At 39.3% G+C, this 23,710-nt stretch overlaps 1 protein-coding gene across 3 annotated transcripts in view; it reads right to left on the bottom strand.

Annotated features, from left to right (window-relative positions):
- Window positions 1-13,790: 13,790 nt before the first annotated feature.
- Window positions 13,791-23,710, bottom strand: part of SNCA (synuclein alpha) — a 63,768-nt gene continuing 53,848 nt past the window's right edge. For all 3 annotated transcript variants that reach the window (XM_027636135.1, XM_027636133.1, XM_027636134.1), the window contains 2 exons: window positions 15,418-15,507; window positions 13,791-14,421 (listed from right to left, as the gene is read on the bottom strand). In XM_027636135.1, the coding sequence (XP_027491936.1) occupies window positions 14,389-14,421; window positions 15,418-15,507 (123 nt within the window). In that variant the 3' untranslated portion in view covers window positions 13,791-14,388. The remainder of the gene's footprint in view (window positions 14,422-15,417; window positions 15,508-23,710) is intronic.

Raw genomic sequence — 23,710 nt, 5'->3', positions numbered from 1 at the left:
CTATTATTTCTAATTAAAGTCTTCAAGCCTGCCTCCTCCAGACAAACCACTAGAGTAAGTAGATGAACACTAAACTTAAATAGAACCCATTCTTCCTCTCTTGCAAAGATTTGATTAAGTTTCTCAATATTGTGTCTACATCTATATGGAAAGAATTAAACATATATCATTTTCTTGAGCTGCTTTTCCTTTAAGGAATAACTCAGGGCTGAGGGAGTGTCCGAAGACTATGCAGTCCTTGTCACTGTCAATATTCAAATATTATTTCACACTGTTTTCTTAGCAACTCCTTCTGAGCTTCACAAACTGTTTGCACATAAGGATCAGTAATGAAGTTCAGTCTCATTCTTCAGCCTCCCCCCATCCCACAGTGCAAAATATAGCTGTACTTTGAATTTAAAAGACTGACTAATCACGTAAGATACCCATCATTCATCTGTGGAGAAGGCAGCACTTTGTTGCAGTTTCTACAAGAGCATTCCTGTCTTTTGCCCCTTTGCACAGCGCTGTTATCAAGACAGAAGGACTCTTCTGTGGACAGGGAGATAATCAAGGCTTCTAAATCACAGAATCTCAGAATGGGAAAGGCTGGAAGGGACCACCAGTGGGGTCATCTGGTCCAACCTCCCTGCTAGAACAGTGCCTCCTAGAGCACATCGCAGAGGGTGGCATCCAGACAGTTCCTGAATATTTCCAGGGACTGAGACTCCACAACCTCTCTGGGCAATCTGTTCCAGTGCACAGTCACCCCCACAGTAAATCACAGAGCCTTCAGTCCTAAGAAAAGCATTAGCAGGTTTCAATACCGTGCTCTTTAGGAAGACTGCTTACCATTAAGAGGTAAAGGATGATTGACCTAGTACTTACAGTATGAACCTGGGGGCAAAGATGCACCTCTAGGTGCTGCCTTAATCTAAATTTTCATATCTTGGCAATGAGCAAATGCCCTAAAGTCCAAGGAAACTGATAATGACATACATCTCTTCCTGGAAAAACTTGGCTAACACAAATAACCTTTCACAGAACCAGGTAGTTACACCTCCAGGCTATATTTTACAGTCCCAAAATACTTGCTGTTAACATTCATCCTCTACTAACAATGTCAAAGCATCATAAGACAGAAGAAAGGCCCTGCTACCCCTTGACACATTTACAAATTTCCAGGTTTAGAGTCTTTTTTTAAAAGCTTTGGTAGATAGACAGAAAGTTTCAAGACAGAAAATATTTGTCTGTGCATTCTGTGCAGCCTTTATGAAGAACACATCTGAAACAGAGAGAGGGAGAAAAATCTTGTAGAAAAGCAAACCTCTAATAGACTGGTTGCATGTCACAATCTGTCAGTGGTGTGACTCATTTTGTGCTCGTTTCTACTGTAACAAATTATTGCTTTTCTAGGCTTGAATTTTCTCTGTTGCTGTTTTGCTATAGCACTGCACGATATAACCCAGCACTGAGCACCTCACTGCAGGAGTACCACATGCAGTTAATCATTAGCAATAGAATTCTGGCAAACAATGGAGAAGGGTGGTGCAATGTACAAATAAAGAAATATTAAACAAATAAACAACAAACAGCAGCAGGTGTGTTAGAAACAAATGGCATGGTATAATTGCAGTACGCTATTTTACACTGGGCATCAGCTTGAGTCCAGCCTGTTTCTATCAATTTTATTGCCATCAAGCAGCCACTCATTTTCCTTTGTCTAAACATGGTAGTGACAACATTTGTTCTGAGATGGAAGATCCCGATTTTCAAGCACACAAGCACACCAGTCAGCAACTAAGGGCAGGAAAGGAAGCAGCTCTGTTCTCCGTCTCCTCACAACAGATCTTTCTCTTCAGCATTTATGTTCTTCTCGCTCAGCTTCACTACCATCCTCTCTGCATGCCTCCTTTTCCCCAGCCTTTGGACAGTTGGTGCAAAATCTAAAGTCAATTCCTATAGGCTACAGCTGAATAGTGAGAAGTATCAGCAAATACTGGAGTTTCCTGAGGTTGCCTTGATCTCCAGGGTGGTAAAATGGGAAACTGGGAGTGCACAAATAGAGATAAAAAAAATAGGAGACTTCCGGTGCGAAAATGACAGACTGGGAGATGCCCCTTGTTGGGTATTTCTGTAGTTTTTCCAGAAACTGGGGGAGAAAGAGCTGGCTTCACCCCCACACTTTCCTTAGGACTTGCCACTGGGTTTTTAACTTGCTGAAAGAATAAATTAAAAACTCAGATTCAAAATCAAATGCGTCCCCCCCTCAAAGCACACACCCTGTGTCTCCTTTAAAATGACCATGGAGGTAGTCCAAGGTGAGTGTGACAGGGAAGAGGCTTGCTCAAAGTCAGAGCTGATGGAAGAAATACGAACTCACTAATACGAAATGAGATATATTTGAGATATCAAAGTTAAATGACTGGTTTTAAAGCTGCTAAAACAGAACATACCTGTTTTCTTTCATTCTAGCAGATGCTGTTTTCCCTCTGAGTTACAGACTACAAGTGACAAAAGGATCACGATTTCTAATCAATAGTAATTTAAAAATCAAGAGCAGCCTCTGTGGCGTGACTGCACATAAGCATCGGACAGGCTGCAAAGACAAGAACCTCCTCCCAAATAAAACGACAAGCCAAGAAAATCTTACTAATCATGTCCCTTACACTGACTTGTGTCCTGACACATCTAGAGCTAAAAACTTGTGAAGTCTGATTTTTAAGAGTGTCCATAAAAAAGCTGCTATTTAAAAACAGAGGTGAAGCATTTCAGGTGTTAGCACAGTAACCCTGACTTCCTGGAAAAATACGCGGACAAAAGGTTGCACCTGTCTGTAACTTGATATTTGTAGTTCAGTGTGTCCACCAGCACATGATTTAAAGCCTTGACTTGGAAACTCCCCAAGCTTCATCAAGCTCTTCTGCTGCACAAGACATTTCAGGCTGCACATGCACATGTGGCAAAGGAAGAAGAAATGGGGAAGCAGAAGCAGCAGCAGTAAGGCAGAGATGAGCAGGCACTGTGATTCATATGCACTGCCTTGCCTTACTGAGAGCCTGACTTGGAATTAATATGATACCATTTAATCACTAGAATAACTGGAATATAAACAGCATACTATCATTTGGTGAATCACTTGTTCAAAAAACCTCAGATCTAAACAGACTTATCTGCTCCTCAGCTCCTTGTCTGATGGTCTGAATGGTAAATCACGTTTAAGAAAAGAAAAACCAGGCATATTAGTGCTACAAATCAGATAAGAGGGTTTTGGGGGGGATTTTCAAAGTCCTTTTTAAGAAGAATCAATTCAAAACCAGTATATAAATGATGCCATATGAATAACATTCTTAGTAGGGTTTTTAAAAGTATATTCAGACATGGGCCCTGAAAGATGATGGTGGTTTTCAAGATGCTCCACAATAAGGTTAGACTCAGAAGTTGGGGGGCATCATTAATCTAAAATAATAGGAATGATAAATCTACAGACCAGAATTTGCTGGGGGTGAGGAGGCAGAAGGGGGAAGACAGGACTAAGATACTTCTATCCCTCTAATAACACACAGGTTTAAGACAGTTTCTTACTGCAAGGTAGAAATACTGAAAAGATCTTTCTAGAGTATGTGGTGCCAAAAGTAACATGAAAAATCTTAAGGAATTCCATTCAAATTTAAATCCCTCACAGGACAGAGGGAATTTTGCCAAAATCTCACTTAGCAGGAAAAAATGAAGTTGCACCGTGCTGTCTGCCTTGCACCTGTGCTTGGTGTCTGCAGTGTAGGGGTGAGATGATGTTTTCCAATTGCACCCCTTCAGCAGAGATCCCCATCAGAGCACCCTTGTTCCTCTGTTAAAGAGGTAAAGTGTGATCCTACAGCTTAGGAAGGGAAACGCTTGGCCATGCCCCTGTGGTGGCATCCTAACGAAGTGAGGAGCATGGTGAGTGCTGGCTTATCCTGACACCTGATGTTCGGCCACCAACAGTACTTTACAGTTTCCCCACTTTTTCATCAGAAAATGCACTGGAGGGTCAGTACTCAATCCCTAGCAAGTCAGTCTGCAAGCCACGTTTTTTTCCAACTGACTTTGAAAAACAATCTTCCTCACCTGCAGGCGTATGTAATTTGTGGCAAATAGGGGACTGCTGGCATTTAAAACAAAAGTATTTTACAGCCTTTTCCTGCAATATTGTTTATTTGCATGGCACTGGGGATATGCCAGATGTTCTAAAAAGCCACCAAAAACTAATCTCCCTTTCGGCTTTGTAAATAGCAGCCAACACATTTACATTCTTTGTCAGCTTTGTTTCTCCAGTCTGGTGTTTTAAAGCTCCTGGCCCAGTCATGTCTAGGGCCTGAGGATGCCCTCCTAGCATCAACAACAAATAACAACTGAAGGACCTGGGATTTCATGGTTATGTAATGACTGTGAAAGTGAGATCTGAAACAGGCTGCAGACCTGTCCAGAGAATTTGCAGTCTCACAAAAAACTACAGAAATGATACCAGCAAGCTGGCCAACAAACTGTACATGACAGTCACAAATACTGATTTTCTTACAACAAGTATAATTAAAAATGGCACTGGAAATACACCACTGTGTGAACCTGGGTGAATGGCAACAGGAAAGTGATAGGTCCCTCTGTGCTTCAGCAAGCTTTTCTCAAGTGATAGGTAAAGCCTTGCGTACTCACAAAAATCGTAGCAAGTTACTTTTGAAGGTAAACCTGATAAGCATCAGCAAAGAGAGAGGCAGAAATCTGAAGCCCAAAGGCAGAAATCTGAAGCAGGAAGAGGAAATCACTTATTTTTGGATTTTTGAATAGCAGAGTACTGTGCAAATTGGGATTCAAAAGCAACACCAAGGTGACCCCAGTCTCCTTTCTGGAAAAAGAAAACCAGACTGACAAGCACGAAATAAACTACTTGTACTGCAATGAGCAATTAATTAAATCTGGACTCTGAGGTCTGCTGTTTAATTGTCCTTATATTTAAAAATGGATTTTGCTTCTCTAGAGCCTACTCACACCTGGTTCTCACCTGGACCACTTATTCCAAGGTTCCCTCTTGGCTCTGCAAATCCAAACTCACTACACTGTGATACGTAACTGGAATCACCAATACAGAAAGATAACTGTGGAGAAGCCACTGCAATGCTCATTTCCATTCTCTATCTCTGTTGCTCTATTTCCCTTCAGATGGCCAAGCTGCCTACTTACTATGTAGCAATGTGCCCACAAAAATGGATATGTTCATAATCATTTAGTTTAGAAACAGCATAAATGGAAAATAAAAACAAGAAAAAGCAGACTATTTTTTTTAAATCAGCACATGTCCAATTGTATTAACCCTGCATTTTCTGTACATTATGGCTCTAAAGATATTCCACAGGGCATCAGGGATGTGCAAGGTTATGATCTGACAGTCAACACGTCTTTGGCTTTGTAACTGAACACTGTAACATCAGCAGAAAGACAAGGACAAAAGTTAACGGAGAAAACAAACTATTCTTTGGTAACATTGTTTTGGAAACAGTGTCTGAAGAACCCTGAAGAAAAAAAAAGTCTAAGAAGGATGCAATCCAACTCCTAACACTTGGGCACACAGTACCCCAATCTTGCCACCCCAATCAACAAACTCAGAGCTGATCAGAGCAAGTCATAGCTCTCCTCTAGTGCAGGTGTCATTGCAGGATGGACCTCAGTCTTGGGGTCAGCATGTGTCTGTGGCATGACCCCAACCAGGGAAGATATACACACATTAATCTTCAGGTACCTCAGCTGCAAACTGGTGTCATGCAAATCAACAATATCCATGTGAACATTCATGTTTAAGTTTACTTAATGAGAAGATTAAAGACTTGCTTGCATTTTACATCTCACTGAGCCCATTCTTTGCTTTCAATTTAAATTAAGAAGTTGGAGGATAAAACCTGCTGTTGCTCTTTTCCACCAGTAGAACCATAAATGGGTAAAAAAAACCCTCGTGGTCATGTTTTCTTTTTTTAAAAGTCAACCATCTATCAACAGTATGGTTTGGTCATTTTAATACAAATACCTGCATGACTCAGGGGAGACTCCAACCTCATTCTTTTACGCCTTCCGGCTCAGCTGTTTTGATCTTGTCCTGTGTTTCCTAAAGTCACAAGAGCCGTTCAGCCTTGGTAAAAGACATAAAAAGTTTGACAGAAGAAGGAAGAGGAAGAGCAACATCAAGCTGTGGCAACTAGCTACAAATTAATTTCCAGTTCTTTATCTTCTTCTGCTGTATTGCATCCATATTATTAAAGGGAGTCAAAGTAGCTTCAGAGTTAGCAGTAATAACACCTCTCAGATCTGCAAGCACTTTGCAAGCACAGCTCTTTCTGTTTTACAGTGGGGTCATAAATGAGCTGGAGTGATTTTCGTACCACAACACCATAAGCAATTAGTGGAATTTGAATTAAAGTCTGTCTCTATATCTTACATTACAGCCCTTGCTATGCTGCAGTGTTGTGGGATCTGAACTTGCCCACTGATTTAATTTTCTAATCATAACCCTTCATGCCCATCACAGACACAAAAAGCAGAAGACACGGCCCTACACTGGCTGCACTGCTTCTGCAGGTATTGAAGAAATCATAAAGCAATAATTCCCACTTACCTCTAGAAAGTATCTGCTTTTTGAAACAGTGAAGTCACACACTCTTCTTTCTTTCCTTCCATTTTGAGTTTCTGTGGTGAGATAAAGTAAATCTCACTTTTAAGATAGCATCTTCTCTGGAAATTACATCCTGGTCAGCCAGGTGGAGGTGGAGCTGGTTCAGGCACTAACCTGGAGGCAGAGTTGGCAAGGCACAGGTACATACTTTTAAGCAATGCCAAAATTCTTTGCTGTTGAGTAAACTCAAACTTTTTTTTCCACAACAGCACTTGTGTTTTGTGTAATGAGAAGCCTGGTAGGAACTCAGTCAATAGTTTACAAAGAGCTGAAGTAGCCCACAGTGGTTGAGAGCTGAACTCCATTCCCACACCACTCATACCATTCTTCTGCGTATTTCCAAAGGGTCTCCAGAGGCAACACACCTCACTCTGTACAACCGACCTCCAGGTTAACAGTATTATCCTTATACTGCACTTAAGTTTCAGTAATATTTGAGGTCCTGTTGTACAAGGAACTGAGCAGTCATGAAACAGAAAATAACCTTTTCTCCAGCAACCTTGTAACAGGTAAGACAAGACAAAGTGATTAAAGAAAGAAAACAGATGGGTGATTTATCAACATGTTAAATGCTGTTTCTCCCCACAGTGCACTCCTTTCACCATCAATTCTCACCTTTCAGACTTACCCACCCTCCCAAGCAAGGGAGCACTTTTGCTCTCGTTTCTAGACTGACTTGCATTAGCCAGCCCAGAGCTGCCTTGTCATAGAGCTGCGCTGGGGCAGAGCTGCACTGGTAACACTCATCTATTCAGCTGTATAGTCAAGCTCAGGATAATTCCCTTTATTTAAGCAGCACAGCTTATCTCCTTATGAGAGAGAGACAGACTACCCTGATTTAATGTGATTGTTTACATGATGGTCTACAGTTGACATGAAGAGCTTGTTTGTGGTCACATAGGAGCCAATGTTCCACTGGCAGTTGGGTTCAGAAAAGCCATGCAGTTCTTAGGAGCAGAAGGTTTGCCAAGAAATCCATTGTGTAACTAGGAAATGCCAGGGTTTCTAGGTGGAGTGCTTTCATTATCATGCTAAGCAGAACTGGCACTGTGACAAGGGCTTCAGCCCCTAAAAGAGCATAAAAAAAAGTGGGTGAGAAAAAACGCGATTCTTGACTGATGTAGCTGTATCATCAAGAACATCTAGTCCAGAAGTGTAGTAGCAACACTGCATCTTTATTATACAGTATATTTTGCTGTAAGGGACCAAATAATGTCCTGCACTGTAGGTAAGATAAGCCACATACGGATTTGTAGAGTTTTATGGGGTTACACCTACAAAACTCCGCTACTGCAGATTTGGCCAGTTAGTTGTAAGGCTTGAATTTGGCAGCTTTCAAATATGTTACCTAGTATTTATATTAAGTGCCTTAAAAATGGATTCCTTGAATTTAGGATAATCCTCCTCACCTCCAAAGACAATTATTAAAATAGTATCACTTTATAGTACTTAATGACAATGTCCATACATTCTGAACAATTAAAGCAGGAAAAACTCACCTGAAATGTGTTAGTAGAGGACAGCTGTCACTTTAGTGCACTGCAACTGCCTTTTGCACAGACTACAACAGACTGAAATTATCATTGTATTTGAATTTGTTGAGCTTTCATAAAACCGAGATTGAAAACTGAAGGCTTTCAGAAGTCCATTTATTTCACATCTAAGAACATCCAATTATTCAAATGAAATATATCACTCTCTTGCTGCAAATCTGGGCCAGATCTGGAAACTCAAGTTCAGAATGAGGGGGTTGAATAAATAGGGTGAATTTTGTTTCAAGTGTTTTGTGGGAGATGCTGTCACCTTTCTTTGCCAAGAAAAGTTGCCACTTAGTGGTTTGAGATCACAGATTTAATTTGGTTTTGGCCTTATTATGTATAATTTGTAAATTACTGTCCTTTACATTTTCACCATTAACATGTTTTCTTCCTTTACTCAACAACACTGTTATGTCCTTTTGCTAAGGCTGCTCCTTTTGAGATTTTTTTGGGGTTGATAAGTAGACGATGCAACCAATTCAGCAGGATGCTATCCTATCAAGTGCTAACATTAGATGACTGTCTTTGTTATTTTTGCAAGGCTTCATGGAATTGTGCAACTGAAATCCACATGAATAAAACACCTGAACAAACAACAGAGGATACAGTCCCAAGGGCATTGTGCAGTTCCCTCTTCTATGCAGGAGACTGATAAAATCAGCTTTCATACTTAGTTCTTTATTTATTAATCTAGTACACTACTTGGTCAATTGCTTTTATTTTCTTAGTGTAGAGGACTTCTGGTGGCAGAAAAATAGAAAAGGGAATTCAAGATAAAAGCCAATTCTCCTCAAACAGCACGGGAATTCTGCCTCATGGAGAGCCCCTGAATTTACCTGGCTCCTCGAGGTGCCAGTCCCTGGCAGAACTGTAAAGCCATGGGCTATTTTCTATCATTAGCCTCTGACACCAGAAGCAGTACCCAGGGGAGGGAGGCAGGATGAATGCCAGCCAATTCTCAGCATAGCTCTCATGTCTGTTTTGCTTCTCAAACCTCTTCCTCGGCCCTCCTTGAACAGGCACTGTGCCTCTCCAGGGGCAATGCCTTGGCTGCAGTGACAGAGCACACCAAGGAGGAGATGAGCCATCTTCCTCTTTTTAGAGAGAAGATCAAAGACTAAAAACCCCAGCTCTCCAGGCATGCTTGCAGCCTTATAACAATGTACTAGACACATCTAGAGTAAAATTTTGCAATGAAACGGACACTCGTAGCAGTGGGTACAGGGTAAGAGCTAACCTTCTGAAAATTTAGCAGATCAGTGGAGAGAAAGAAATAAATGTGAGAGGGGTGAGCAGAAAGAAAAAGGAAAGAAGTTGAGGTATCTCAGCAGTTGCCTTTTCCTAAAAACATTCTCCTTGTTAAATCTCAAGTTAATCATCAGAAATGCATAGGTGCTTTGGCCTCTTGTTCTCCTATGCTGAAAAAAGCACCTTGTAATCTCAGACGTTTTTGCCTTTCCCACAGAAATATTACCCATAGATGTATCAGTTGCTGATAGAGTCTGACCTATTCAGAGATGTGAATATTAATGGAAAATGCCAAAAAACCACTTTTATGCATCCACTGGAGGAAGTATTTGTGAAAGCATTGATTCCAACATGGAAGAAATCTCATCTGACCTAGTTTGTTACCTCCTGGCTGTCTCATCTGAGGTTCCACCTGCTGTTTCTCCATCTGCCAGTCTTTTTTGTATCAGAGGAACCTTCTGAGTTACACATGAAATGTCAGGCAGGCTGGAGAAAAGTTATTTATGTCTGCATTTAAACAGATAATATTTTCCATTAAAAGTGCATCACGGAGACACTAAAGGCTAAGATCTGCTTTGCTTTTGGTTATCTTAACTCAAGGGCAGGTCTGCTTATGTGAAAACTGATGCTATTATTTCAGACCTCCATATATCCAAGCAGAACAATGATACCCTGTGAAGCTCATTATTAGAGTCTTTCCCAGTAATATTAAAAGCCTCAAGCTAGGGGCAAAAAAGTATCAGATAATTTAGTTAAAGTCACTGGAACCCAAAACCAGTATCAGGGAACCATCTGTCTTCTCCCACTTACCTCCTAAGGTCTTTCAGAGCAGAACACAGAGTTACTTTGGATTAATATATGAATAAATATCTATTACCTGAAGGAGTAATTACCTCTAAGGTTGCAATACCTAGGGGCAACTACTCTATTCAAACCCAACATTTGAGGTATGGTATTCTGCCAGTATATAAGACCACAGCTATGCTGCAAAAGTCTGGTAAAGACTTATCTGTGGGATTATTATGATATCTTTGTTTTTCTGCTACTTTTGCTACTTTTAGATATTCTGTAAATTACCTTTGATCACCTGATCTCTGCTGTCTTAGTTCTGTTCAGACTTAAGAGAGGTACTAGGAATCATCCAAATCCATGTAAGTCAACAAAAACACCTCTCTTTATTTTCATCGAGTTAGGGCTCAGAGCCCTGGAGCATCACCCCCATTGCATACCACCTATCTGATTTAAGTACTGTACAGCCAGTGCCTTAGGAAACTCTAGAATCCAGGCTTTCAGCAGTTATTTTCTCCCTAAAGAGAAAAGAACTGGAAACTCATCACATCAGTACAGATTGCCACATGGAATTTTTTATGAGAAGATCTAATGTATAGTGGAGCTATAGGTGTCCTAAAATACCCACTTGAAGCCAGCAGGAATCTTTCCACAGATTTCAGTAAACTTTGGATCAAATCTTAGAGGTAATTAAGAAGTTCTATTTGGTGTATATATATATATATATATATATATATATATATATACACATATATATATGCTTGGTATAGTAAGATTTTATGAATATGTGTAGGCAGCCATTCTGTACCTGTCTTCTGTTGTGTTCCTGGAATAATTTCAGGCATTAAATGGACAGCCCTGAATCTTCCAGTCTCACAGCTCTTGGAGGTAGAAGTCTCTACTCTGAGTTTGCTGCAGCTGATGGATCCACTGTCCATGTTTGATTCTTCATATATGAGAATCCCTGAGTCTGGGCCACCCAAGCTATGAAAGCCAGGATGAATAAAATCTGTGCTTCCTGAAGATATGCAGGCATGACATTGCAATTTACCTTAACTTGTCTACAGCTGTCTTGAGGGAATGAAGGAAAGTCTTGGCAGGGAAACAAAATTACTTGAAAGTCATTATATGTATGTATGCACGTAATACAAGTATTAACACTATGATTTACAGTAATAAAAATATTATTACAAGGTGTTTAATTAGGAATCATTATAAGACCAATTAAAGTTGTCAAACTAGAACAAAAAAGCCACATGTGTTTTTCCCCTGGAGTACTAGGATATGCTGAGGCTCATTATTAGCTATTTATATAAGAATAGAAGACTGCTTTTCATCTAAGTTAAAATCCAAGCTCTTAAGAAAAAAAGAGCTCCAAGTTATATTCCTCTCTGGCAGACATTGTTTAAACAAATTTTATCTAAACATTTTCTATTTCCCAGAGTAGACACTTCAAAAAATCTGAATGCAGCAGTATCTATTTAGTTCAGCTTTAGCAGCCAACACAGTTCTGACATTTGCAATCCACACGTCAGTATTCATCTCAAAAAGTAAGACAAAATCACTGCAGAAAGCAAGACAAAATGGCACTTAGTTTACCTGGAAAGGATGGTCTGACAGTCCTTACAGGAATCTAATTAAAATGCAGCATGTTACCAGAACAATGCATCACACTGTGCTGCCATAGTAACCAGGGGTCCCATGGACTTTTGGGGCCATCTGAGGGCACGTTTGCAAGAGGCACAAGAACTAAACTGATCACTTATGGTACATTTTAAATTACCTAAAAACTCTAAATGATCTGATGTTAACCAACGAAAGAAATTAATTAACTCTTACATTTTCAGACAATGGACCAGTCTCAGGAGTAGATTTATTCTTGTTGCTGTTCTTTATGGCATACTGCTCCCCATAGCTTATTTAAGAAGTGCATGACTTATTTGCAACACGTGAACAACCAGTTTAATTTTATTCCCTAACAGAGAATAGAGCAATTAAGACCCAGAGGGCTGTGGAAGAGAAGACGAACAACAGAAATACATATTCTACTTAGGTTACTATTTCCAGTGCTATTTTCTGAAGTATTAAGCATTAGACTGGTCTCAGTTGTTGCTTTTAGTGGATGAGTCCCTGCTGCCATGCTGGGGAAAAAAATCACACTACAGCACTGGGCTTTTCTTCCCAAATCCTTCTCCTAGAATAGAAAGATCCTAAAACAACATTAATAATTATAAAAGCAGTATCTTACATTGTGTCTTGTCCTGATTTTCCAGGGATACAATCAATAGATTTGTCACTGAGGCACTGATTTTTAACAGTACAGGCATCCAAGTCAAGAAATTCTTTTGACACACCACCTCTGAAGGAGACTGCAAACTGTTAGTGGGTTGTTGCAGGCTATCCTGGAAGATTTTTGCTAAAGAGCACAGGACTTTAGGTTCCATTAAGCAACTAAACTATTGATGAAAATGCCTGCAAGTTGTTTGAAACGATCAAGGGGAATTTTAATTGCTTTGAAAAAGATACAGAAATTCTTCTGAAATAAATGAAATTCCTTAGAAATACAGGGGCGGGACCAGGGGGTGACATGGGAAATTGAAGCACTGGTTTTCTAAGCATAGAGAAACCAGTGTGTCCGTGTGATTTTAGTTCACAGTATTACACCATCAACCCTCGCTGTATACAGCTGGGATGGGTTCATACTTGGAAAGATCTATTCCACATTGGGCATGCAAATACCAGGGAGGTTGCAGAAAGCCAGAAAGGAACTCAATTCAAGAACAAGTTGGAAAGTTCAGCCTCCAGGGTTTTGGTCCTCTTTTTGTGCAATACCAGTGATATGCACTATGTGGTTGTGCCTAAGTTTCCCATTTAGAAAGCCAGACAATGATACTTAGCTGTTAACCAGACCACTGAAGACTAGCTGTAAGGGAAGTTCAAAATCCTACTCAAGACTAGTGAACCTTAAATACAAAACTACTTCAGGTTAGAGGTAACATTAGATCCAAAATAACAAATAATAAAACATGATAAAAATAAAAACATCTCACATTTAAATCTTTTTTTCTATATGGAAAAATGCCCAGGCAACATAATAACTGAACATTAATCTGTCTAAAAACAGACAGTAGACTGTACTTTTCCTAACTGAAACTTTATACAAGACAAATTCACTGCAACTAATCCATCACTGTATACCCCAGCACTTTAACAACCTCGAAACAGAAATTCTTCAAAGGCCTCATGATTTCCTGATAATCTGCTGCAGCCTGTTATTAATGACTTCAGTCACTTTCAGGTTGTCCTTACAACAGAAAGTTTATTAGACTTACAAATTAATCTATTTGGTCAACAGTTTACTCCAGCTGAGGTAGCAGCCCTGATGCTCTCATTCTTCACCATGGTTTTTTGCACAGACTGGGCTGCCATTTGCTGGTTTTGTTCCTCCAGTTCCTTTACAAGAAGCAACAAGTCTGAAGGCTTTAACAGGGCCTTTTGGAATGGAAAGGTGGTGTTAGGAATCATCACTAATTTAGAAATTTGTTTTTAATGGGTTATGTTTTATTTGCTTCAGTTGAACACCATTATTTACAGACACAAGTTAATAAAACACATCACAAAACAATAAAATTTCAACAGCTAATATTTATAGGTGCATAGTTCATGCTCAATTACTTTTTTTATATGTATAATACATACACATATATATAAAGCTCTCACAATAAGTCATCTCTGCACAGAAAGAATAGTCATAGGAAACAAATAAAAACTGTATCATAAACAATATCAAATTACTGACAGCCTATCAACAAAACATGTACAGAATTAGAAATAAGCATTAGACACTTAGGTGTTTTTACTTAAGATTTTCTTTTTTAACTTTTAAACTTGAAGCCACAATATCCACAGCACAACAATGACCCTGCCAACCGGTTTCATTTCAGCAGGAGGGAAATGCTGAAACAAGGTGGATGCGGTCACAGATACTCCAATCATTGCTGATGGAAGACTTCAAAATACACTGTAAAAACTGTAAAAAAATTTTACGACTGGGCACATTGGAACTCAGCACTTGTACAGGATGGGACGTCTTTAGTAGTTAGTAGATCTCAGGTGATAAAAGGAAGAAAAGGACTCTCATGCTTCGGGTTCATAGTCTTGATACTCTTCCTAATGGGGAGAGCAGAAATCAGCACTGCTAGTATTTTAGATAAATACATTCTACTTTCACTGTTTATTCTAGTCCTGGTGGATTCAATGCCAAAACAGTGTGGATTCTCATTTAATCAGGATCTTGACATTTATTTATATTTTGTCACATTTTCCAGATCCTGTACCTTACAAGATATGGAACTTAGAAGAGAACTAACTCTCACTTTTACAGTGACTAACACGTAATTCAGCTGATGTTGCCAGGAACTCATGAGGCCACCCATGAAAATTCACTTGCAAACGGAGGAGAACAACCTCTGGGCTGAGCGGCACACCAGGTGCTGCGGACCCTCATACAAGTCGCTCAATCATTTAAAGGAGTCTTTAACTATAGACGCATGAGCAGCATCCAAAATTCCACTGATATTCAAGATGTTATGCTCAAATGTGCCTTTAAGTCTTCTACTGGATCATGGCCTAAATTTTTTATACCTCTCATTTTCAGTCTAATCTGCGCTACCATAAAACTGCTACTCCATCTACTCATGCATCACACCAGATATTGCAGTAATATTTTAGATAGCTGGTTCATAAAACCCAACAAAATAATTTACTCTCATAATTGCATTAACTTAAGATCGTGTTTTACAAAGCATGATGGACTGGTAAGTGGCCAAGCTATTAAAACAATCTATCAAGATGCAGTTTGTCCTGCATTCGCTTTTAAACATACGAAAAAGATACAAGGTTACTGTGCATTACTCAGAAACCCAGGATCAAGTGTTTTGAAACACACACAGTATTTTCCCATTTTACTCCCTTACTAACAAAAATAGCAATTAATTTTCTGATTCCCAGCACCTCTGGCAGACCTTGGTCAAAGAGACCACAGTTCTGCTGTGCCCTTGCAGCTCACAGCATCAGTGTGTGCCGGGCTCACGTAACTCATGCATGCAGCCTCCTCCCGTGCCCTTCTCTTACATGCATTCACTGCAAACACCACAACAGATTTACCTCTGGAGGCATTTCGTAAGCCTCGTTCTCAGGATCCACAGGAACATCTGAATTATTCACCATTCCCTCCTGTAGGAAACCTTCTTCATTCTACATTTAAAATAGGGAAAGAAAAGTGACAGTAACTGCTTGCTTCCCCACCTAAGCCAAAGCGCGTATTTCCTCCCTCTAAGATTTCTTGGCCTGTCCTTTGGTTGTGGGATTGCCAGGGGTTGTGAAGAGCTAGAGGACATTAGTTCCAGAGAGATCTTCTCCATGTTCCACAGGGGTATCTGTGGGAATGACTACTATCATCTCTTTGAATAGCTGAGATTCCATTTCTCTCTTGCCATGAACAGATCATGAAGTCAATCCTAACAAAAGAACAGTACCACTATCAACTTGCTGAATACCTTTGGAAAATATTTTAATCCCACAGAAAATGCCTTGGTCAAGACAGGAAGCAAACCAAAACAAGTGGTTTTGTGCCTTAAGAAACTGACCTGGGAAACAGAGTCCTATGCAAACTGTTTAAGCATCACATTAAGTTATCACGTTAATTCCTGTTTAACTGCTTGGGCAATACAGTAACAGGTACGTAAAAGTGCCTGCAGGCCAGAATTGGATAGTACCAAGACACACAAATGAAATAATAATTCAATTATCTATTTTTTAATATTATAGACACATTCACACCCTCATAAATCTTTATTTTAAAGTTTTAGTTTTTTCAAAATACATTGCAAAGTGGCCAAAAAAGGGAAAGCTATTATGACTTAGATTACTGCATGCTAGTTTTTTTCTTCACTTTTAGAATCCAATTGTACTGGGAAATGCTTTTTTTCTTTAATGGGTCATACCTCTACATTCTTTCCTATGTCAACCAGCATGTTATTCTATACACTATTAGTATATGATACATGGTATAATATAATACCTGTCACTCAGCTTCTTTCATTTTTTGTCTTTATTACAGAAGCACTTCTATTTTATAAAGCAATTTTAATAAGAGCCTCTTAGAATTAATGGGATTGCAATGGTGTAAGGAATAACTTGCTGAGTAAGATTATTAAAGCAAACGTATTATTGTCCTAGAACTATAGATACTATTTACCATCTGAAACAAGCACAAAGGAAAAAACTCCACATTTCAGTTGGGCCAATCCCCATTGTAGCTGTTACAACAGAACTTCACAGAGAAGAAACATGAGTTCTGGCAGAGCAAAAACTGCTGGAGTTCATCCTGAACTGTGAGAAAATTGATATGAAAACAGGCAGAGTATCTCAGTGGAACTATTGTGATCACGCTGATTTATACCAGCTGTCGGTCTAGACAGAAATGCACTAAAACACAATCACAGACACTCAGGAAGAAATTCACTTAAAAAAACCACCTGCAGGCTGGTAGAGTAGACAGAAATACAAAATTAAGTAAGTCACAAACCAGACTAATGAGGTAATTCTTCAAAGTCTACAATTTAAAGGATAGCGGTGCTAAATTAAATTTAGGATACAGACAAAATAAGGGTAAGAGAAGCTAAACCTGAAACTCACCTCTGTAAGTTTAACACAAAATAGAGTATAATACACAAGTTCACCATTTGCCATATATTGGTTCCCTCTGTGGTTTAATCAGGTGACCATAGTCATAATGCTCTCTTCCTCATTTTCTGCACCTCCCCAGATTGTGACTTTATCTGCCAGATAGTAATCCTGTTCTTCCTTGGATGTCACCTTTTCTGATGCATATGCGGGTACATGCATTTTTTACCCTTATCATCAAAGTCTATGATGTGCAGAATTTATTCCCATAACATGGATTCTTCTCTCTAGCTCTTATTTCAGATTTTAGAAGGTCAAATATGAAGATATCTGGTCCCATTGCTTCTCAGTGGATCCAGATAAATTCTTTCCTTTAGAGGTAAACAGTACAGTCCACGTGGAGTCAATACCTAATAACTATTCTGCCAAGTACCCTCCATGGGTGTGCCTGCTGTGAGTCAACATCCTGCACCACTCTATGGTATAGGTAACACAGACAAATTCCAAAGAGCCAAGGGACGCCAAGAAATAAGGTTGCAAATACCTTTATTTAGGTATCTAATAGGTACCTTTGTCTCCCAGAACTGCCAATAATTTGGGGGTTTCAAAAGGTAATTGAAAGGTAATTTTTCAAGTAAAAGGTAATTTTTGAAGGTGAAAATGAAAGGTAATTTTTCAAGCATGAAATTATCAGAAAAACTAGGCCCAATTACAGTTTTGCCTCAGCTTATCAAAACACTTCAGCTCCTCAGATGACCTGATCTTCATTTTTATTTAACCTAGCTTCTAAATAAATTCTTTAATGGTGTTTATGCCTATTTACTCTTATGAGAAGTAGCATCAATCCCTACCAGCTATGACTGAAATAGCCAAATAGTGTGCGTGATGCAAATTTTAAAGCCGTTACTGCGCACTTGATCTAACGTATCAGCTCTAAGGACCTAAACCTCCAGTCTCCTAGTCTCCTGTTTAATCCAAAATATAATTTAATTTCTGCTTCTCCCAATCATTAAGGAACAGTTTCAGCTAACAATCAAGTAAAACTGTGCACAAGAACAGTTGGGGTTTCACAAGAAAGAAAGAAAGCATGCAGCTTAATGTTATCTGTAGCAGGAAAACAGATGGCAAGTGAAACTGCCAGGATCATTAGTAACGACAAAGAAAGAGACTTGCCAGTCGAATTTCAAATAAGAGCTTCAAAGTTTGTTTGCTGTCTGTTAGGAACCTCTGCCATGGATCTGGACTGTCCATCAGGATTACAAAGACACAATGCCTAAAAGACTGAACTTATCATCTTCCCAAGTTCCTTCAGCAAGCTCAGGATGGAGATTCCTCTACAGCTTCAAATAAATCAGCAGCACTAGAAAAATACAACATCAATCACACCACCATTATTTTTTTAAATGAAGCAAATCAAAAGCTGTACCAAACCACCAAGGGAACTCTTTGCCTGGGATAGGTTTATCACCTTTGTCCAGCTGCAAATAGTAACATAAACACCCCCATCCATGTTGATGTCACTGCAGTTCAGATGAGGATGATATTACTCAAGGTCACATCTGTTACATTTAAATGAAGAGCACAGGTGACCACATAATTTTTAATGGTGGTGCTCTCTACTTCTGAAGTATCATTTTTTTAAATTTCAGGATATCACAAAAGCAAACAAACACCTACAGTAACGAGAGCCATCTAAGGTACACCTTATATCATAATTTACCTCCTTTAAAACAAAGAAATGCAATTTTGCCTTCTCGTGATCAATAATTCCATATCCTAATTCAGTTATGGAAGAGGAAAACCACCCAACAGACCAATTCTTGTCTTAGTATGAAAGACACATTTTTCTCTAGAAGTAGCAACCTCTCTTAGACCACACAGAAGGTCATTTCCAGAGGGAAAGGTTTCTATTAGATGATCTGAAAAGCTTAACTAAAGACTCTCAGAGATGAAGGTGCTCTTATGGCTCCAAAATGCTGACTCCTCCTCCTTTACTATGGGAATGAATCCTGCTAAGCTCTGTGCATGACAGTGTGAAATGACCCACTTTTGCAATAAAAGAGTAATGAAACTATTGAAAAAGTCCTCCTGAAGACTCGGTTAAAATGAAGACCTGTTAAAATATAGACTCTTCGACAAAACTTCAGGTCTAATCCTTTTACCAGGAAAATGTCACCGGATGGGTTTCTCTTATTTCAGTGTTTTTGGTGAAAATTGTACCTCATTCTTTCCCTTCACTCTCTTTCCTGCCTCATAACACTCTTGCTGGAAGGGGAGAGACTGTTTGGGATCCTCCAGACATGGAAAACAGATCAAATGGTCTGCCCATGGTGCTGCTCCTATGTCAGCACCATGTAGTGATGGCACCTTCAGGAGTGTGCCTTCTGTCCTCTCAGTGATGTGTGCTGGAATGCCAAGTTATTGCCACCAGAAATAAATATATCTCAAGTCACAGAAAAAAGCAACTTCAAAAGGAAACATTTTAATTGTAATTTAGCAGCTGATCTAAGCATTACAATCTGCTATCTCCCTGACTAGTAACATGTTTTCCTTCCATTATGAACACTGAAGGAGTCTTAGAGTCATGCATATTCTCATAATTACTGGAGACTAATTCCTTCTGCAGTGATTCCACATTCTAAGATAAATAAACCAGGCTACCAAACTGTCAGCTCTTAAAACATTTATCCTGCCAAGAGGTGATCACCCTGGAAGCCACTAATCACAGAGGTCAGAAGACACCTCCAGAAACTGTCTAGTCCACCTTGAGCAGCTTGCTCAGGGCCATGCCTGATCAGATTTTGACCATTCCCACAAATGGAGAGTCCATAATCTTGTTGGATAACCTCATCCAGTGAAAAACCTTTTTCTTACATAAAAATGGACTTTCCTGCACTTCAATCAGTGCCCACTGCTTCCTGACATATCACTGGGCAATGCTGAAGAGTCTGGTTCAATCTCTACCGCCACTGCCACCATATATTTATACTCACTGATAAGTCCCCCCCTTAAACTTTAGGATTCACGTTGTTTCACAATTGCTGATTTTCTGTCTGTTCTTGAGACCTCTATGAAATTTTCCACGCAGATATTGTGGAAGGACCTTTTCTCTACTGTCCACATTCAATTATATACATAAAAACAAGGTGAAGCTTGTCTCAAACACCTAAAAAGTTAATGCAACATGAGAAGTCATTGTTAGTTTCAACAAAATAGATTATTATAAACTCAGTGAGCACTGGTCACACTACATCACTTGCCAGTCTGTTATTTTGTGTCTCATAATTACTGACTAACTGTGAATCAAGATAAGAGGCACTATGGAAAAAGCAGTGAATTGGAATAGGGAAAATGCTGGTTTACAAGGTAATTTTGGTATACCTCGGTGTAAAGACCTTTAAAGTCCCTTTTGGAAAGTCCTTTAAGACCCCCAACAAAATGTTCTATGCAAAGCCATTTTAATGCAGTCCAATTTGTTGTTCATATATACGAGGTGGTGGCACCAGCAAGAGCTCAAAATAAAAAAATACACATCCAAAGCATTATTATCTTGCAAAATTATCATGTACTGATATATTAGAGTAACGGTGGGATTGCCTTATATTGTACTAGCAAGCTCTGTGCACACCACAGACAGAACTGGCTGAGAGGTGGGATATGACGCCTGGTGAACAAAAGGAAACAGTGCTTTCCTGACTCAACAACTAAATGGAATTCCCATCAGGGAATTTGACATTTCCTGAACTTGTCAACTGATCCAAGTAGCTTGTTCAGAGAAGTCATCCTTGCTTCCTGCCTGTCTGACAGCCATGGTCTTGTACATCTTTGTGAGCCCAGATATTAAGTCTAGCCCAGTATTAGTGAATTATTGAATATGCTGTTGTTAGAGTCTGGATAACTGCACCAGTAATCTGTCTTTATCACCATATCATTATTTAGAGATTACCTGTTTATCCCTAAAGCTATTGGTCTTGTGCCCGTTATCGCATCCCAAACCTATAATTCGGCAGGGCTGCCTCAGTATATGGTAACTCAGTGGTAACTCAATATCCCTCCAGCCTGAATAAACCCATTTCATTTTGGTATTATGCCCTCTGTAAGAACTTTTGTTGGGAGCTGTCAGTCATTACATGGTGGAGCTTAAAGAAAAATTTTGGGATTCCTTTTCTATACCCTCAGTGCAGTTGTTATGGTTACTCTACAAATTCACCTCTTGCTACAAGCTGAACAGCAATTGTGCCAATGGGCTTAAAATTCCCCTTTGAAAAGAAAATAATTTGTATTTCTCCTTGTCCACCAAACATACTCCACCAGGACACTCAGAGGCTGGATAGTGGACCAAAATGAACAAATAACTGTTTTTATCATTTGGTAACTTATATTTTACACATATTTTAACCATAAAGCCCAATTTATCTGGATGGGAGAAAAACCCTTGAACAAACAATTCCAACAAGAGGCAACAAAGATATGCTAAAATGGCCTCAATTCATCTACTTTCCTAGTCCTAAGACATTAAATTCATGGAGCTCACTGGTTATAACTCAGGATTCTTTAAAGCTCCTGCTCACTCATTGCAATAGTCAGTGCCTTCAAGATTCAGCTGTGAATGACAAAGCATCATCATCAGTCTAGCGGTTTTACTCTGGAGATACAGACGTGTATCTGCACACTAGCTAGAAATAAAGTAAATTGTTTTAATTATCCCTAAGCTGATCACCTAAGTGAAAGAACTGATGAGAAAGCATTATGTGTGAAGGAAACTAGCTGTTCCGGTGCACAACTCATTTAGAGTACCAATAATGAAATGAGACTATCGCCCTTCTTCTCCTTAAATGGAGAACTGAAATAAAGAAGAGACATTTAATTAAACAAATAAATATCACCTCAACAGCACAATTCCAATGAAAGGTTAAGATAGTTCCTGCAAGTGCTACAGGCTACATTTTAATTTGTAGTTTTATGCCTTTCAGTTAGCAATGACAAAAGTGAAAAGGAAAAAGACTGAAGCCTATAGGGAGAGGAACGAATGTGAAGACTGAGTGTCCATGGTTACAGGTCCTTATTGGTGTTTATAAATGGCTGGAAATACTTTCTGTTTACAACAATTTATGAACAGTTTCAAATTAATTGAAAAACAAATTTCAGTACAACACAGATTGTGTACATTTTTTCTTCCCTTCCTTTAAAATTCCCCAGTTAGTATTGCTTGCAAAGATGAGACTCAGTTCAGAGTAAAACAGGAACATTTCTGTGAGGAATCAACTCCACTGAAACTCAGATTCGTGTTTGCATTAACCAGGTTGATAAAATACCTAATTAGAGTTACTGGTATGTTGCTATTTGCTGATAAATAGGGATTACATGCAGAAGCCACTCATTTCTCAGGCCAGACCAGCAGGTCATATGAGTTCTACAATGATGGACATGTGCATTAATTACAGGTGACTTAAAATAAGAGATTGCCCAGGGGATAAGTCAATGTGACATCAGTGATGCATGTAAGTGCATCCAGAACACACAGTCCTCTCAGATTCATCCTTTTTGGTCTCCAAAATCTATGGTGACATGGAAAACTCCACAGGTAGGGAAAGAATAAACTAGGACTTATCATTTGGAAAGACTGAAGTAATTTCCAATTGGAAGACAGTGGGAATGACAGATGCTAACTGGACATCACATCAGAGGGATGTGGTCACAGATCTGCCTCTCTTGACATTCTCCTGAACAAGGTAATAACAATACTTTAGGATAAGGGATCTGCTTGAACAACAGCTACTATAAATTTTGTGATTTACGTTCTCAAAATTGAAGTTTCAAAGTGCAGTTTCACAGGAATCTTGAGTCAAGTAATACCACTTATTTCAATAAGGATTTGGAAGAAGGACCAAGGACTGCACTTATGTGTTTGCTCGGTCTTATGCATTAAGAAGGAACAATAAACAGCCTGAGTTTATTTTTATTATTCTTACTACATAATTCAAAGGTACATTAACAAAACTGAGTAAGTGGCTGAAATAAATAACATGCACCTCAACAGGAAAAGGTGTGACACTTAAGCTCACAAAATCAAAGATGAAGGGCAAATGGTGTACAGGAAATAATTACAAAGCCAAAGAATAATATAAGCCAGAAATGTCATGTCACTGCAAAAAAGGCAAGCCATTCTCTCATGTATTAACAAGGTCTGTGAGGTAACCTGCTTGGTCTAAGTCAGCCCAAGAGTGCCTTCTCCTGAATACAGAATTCAACCTACACAACACACTTTGCTGGGGATTTTGGAAGATCCCAAAGGAGAACAGCAGGAATGTTCACATCCTAGAAAACAGAGGAAAGATGAAGAAACCTGTCAGACCCTATGTCTGTCAGGAGCGTCCTGGGATTAGCTAAACCCACCTGTCCCTTGCTGTAATGGAGGATTCTCCAGTCTGTATGAACCCATCACCAGGAACGATCTCCAAGGATGATACCTGAGCTTTGCCTCCATTGACTAAAACTAACATAATGACACATGATCTTGACAGATCACATTAACTAGAAGTCCCCTATGAAAAACTGCTGGACCAGCCATCCTCTAGCACAACGAAAAGCATGAGTTCCCACTCCATTACACATGGTCCCAGAGAGAGTACACATTTCAGTTCTGTATCCTATTTCGTGTGACTGTATTCACAAGGCAAGGAAGGAACTTGACTCACTCCCAAGGAAGTTTTTAAAGAAAGGGGAAGATCTCTCTACAGGTAGTGGAAAGAGGGCAGGTTTCTCTCCCTTT

Source organism: Corapipo altera, unplaced genomic scaffold (genome assembly GCF_003945725.1).
Source record: "Corapipo altera isolate COAL_440 unplaced genomic scaffold, ASM394572v1 22b, whole genome shotgun sequence".
Classification (NCBI taxonomy): domain Eukaryota; kingdom Metazoa; phylum Chordata; class Aves; order Passeriformes; family Pipridae; genus Corapipo; species Corapipo altera.
Note: the sequence above shows the minus strand (reverse complement) of the source record. Positions and strands in the feature narration are given on the sequence as shown.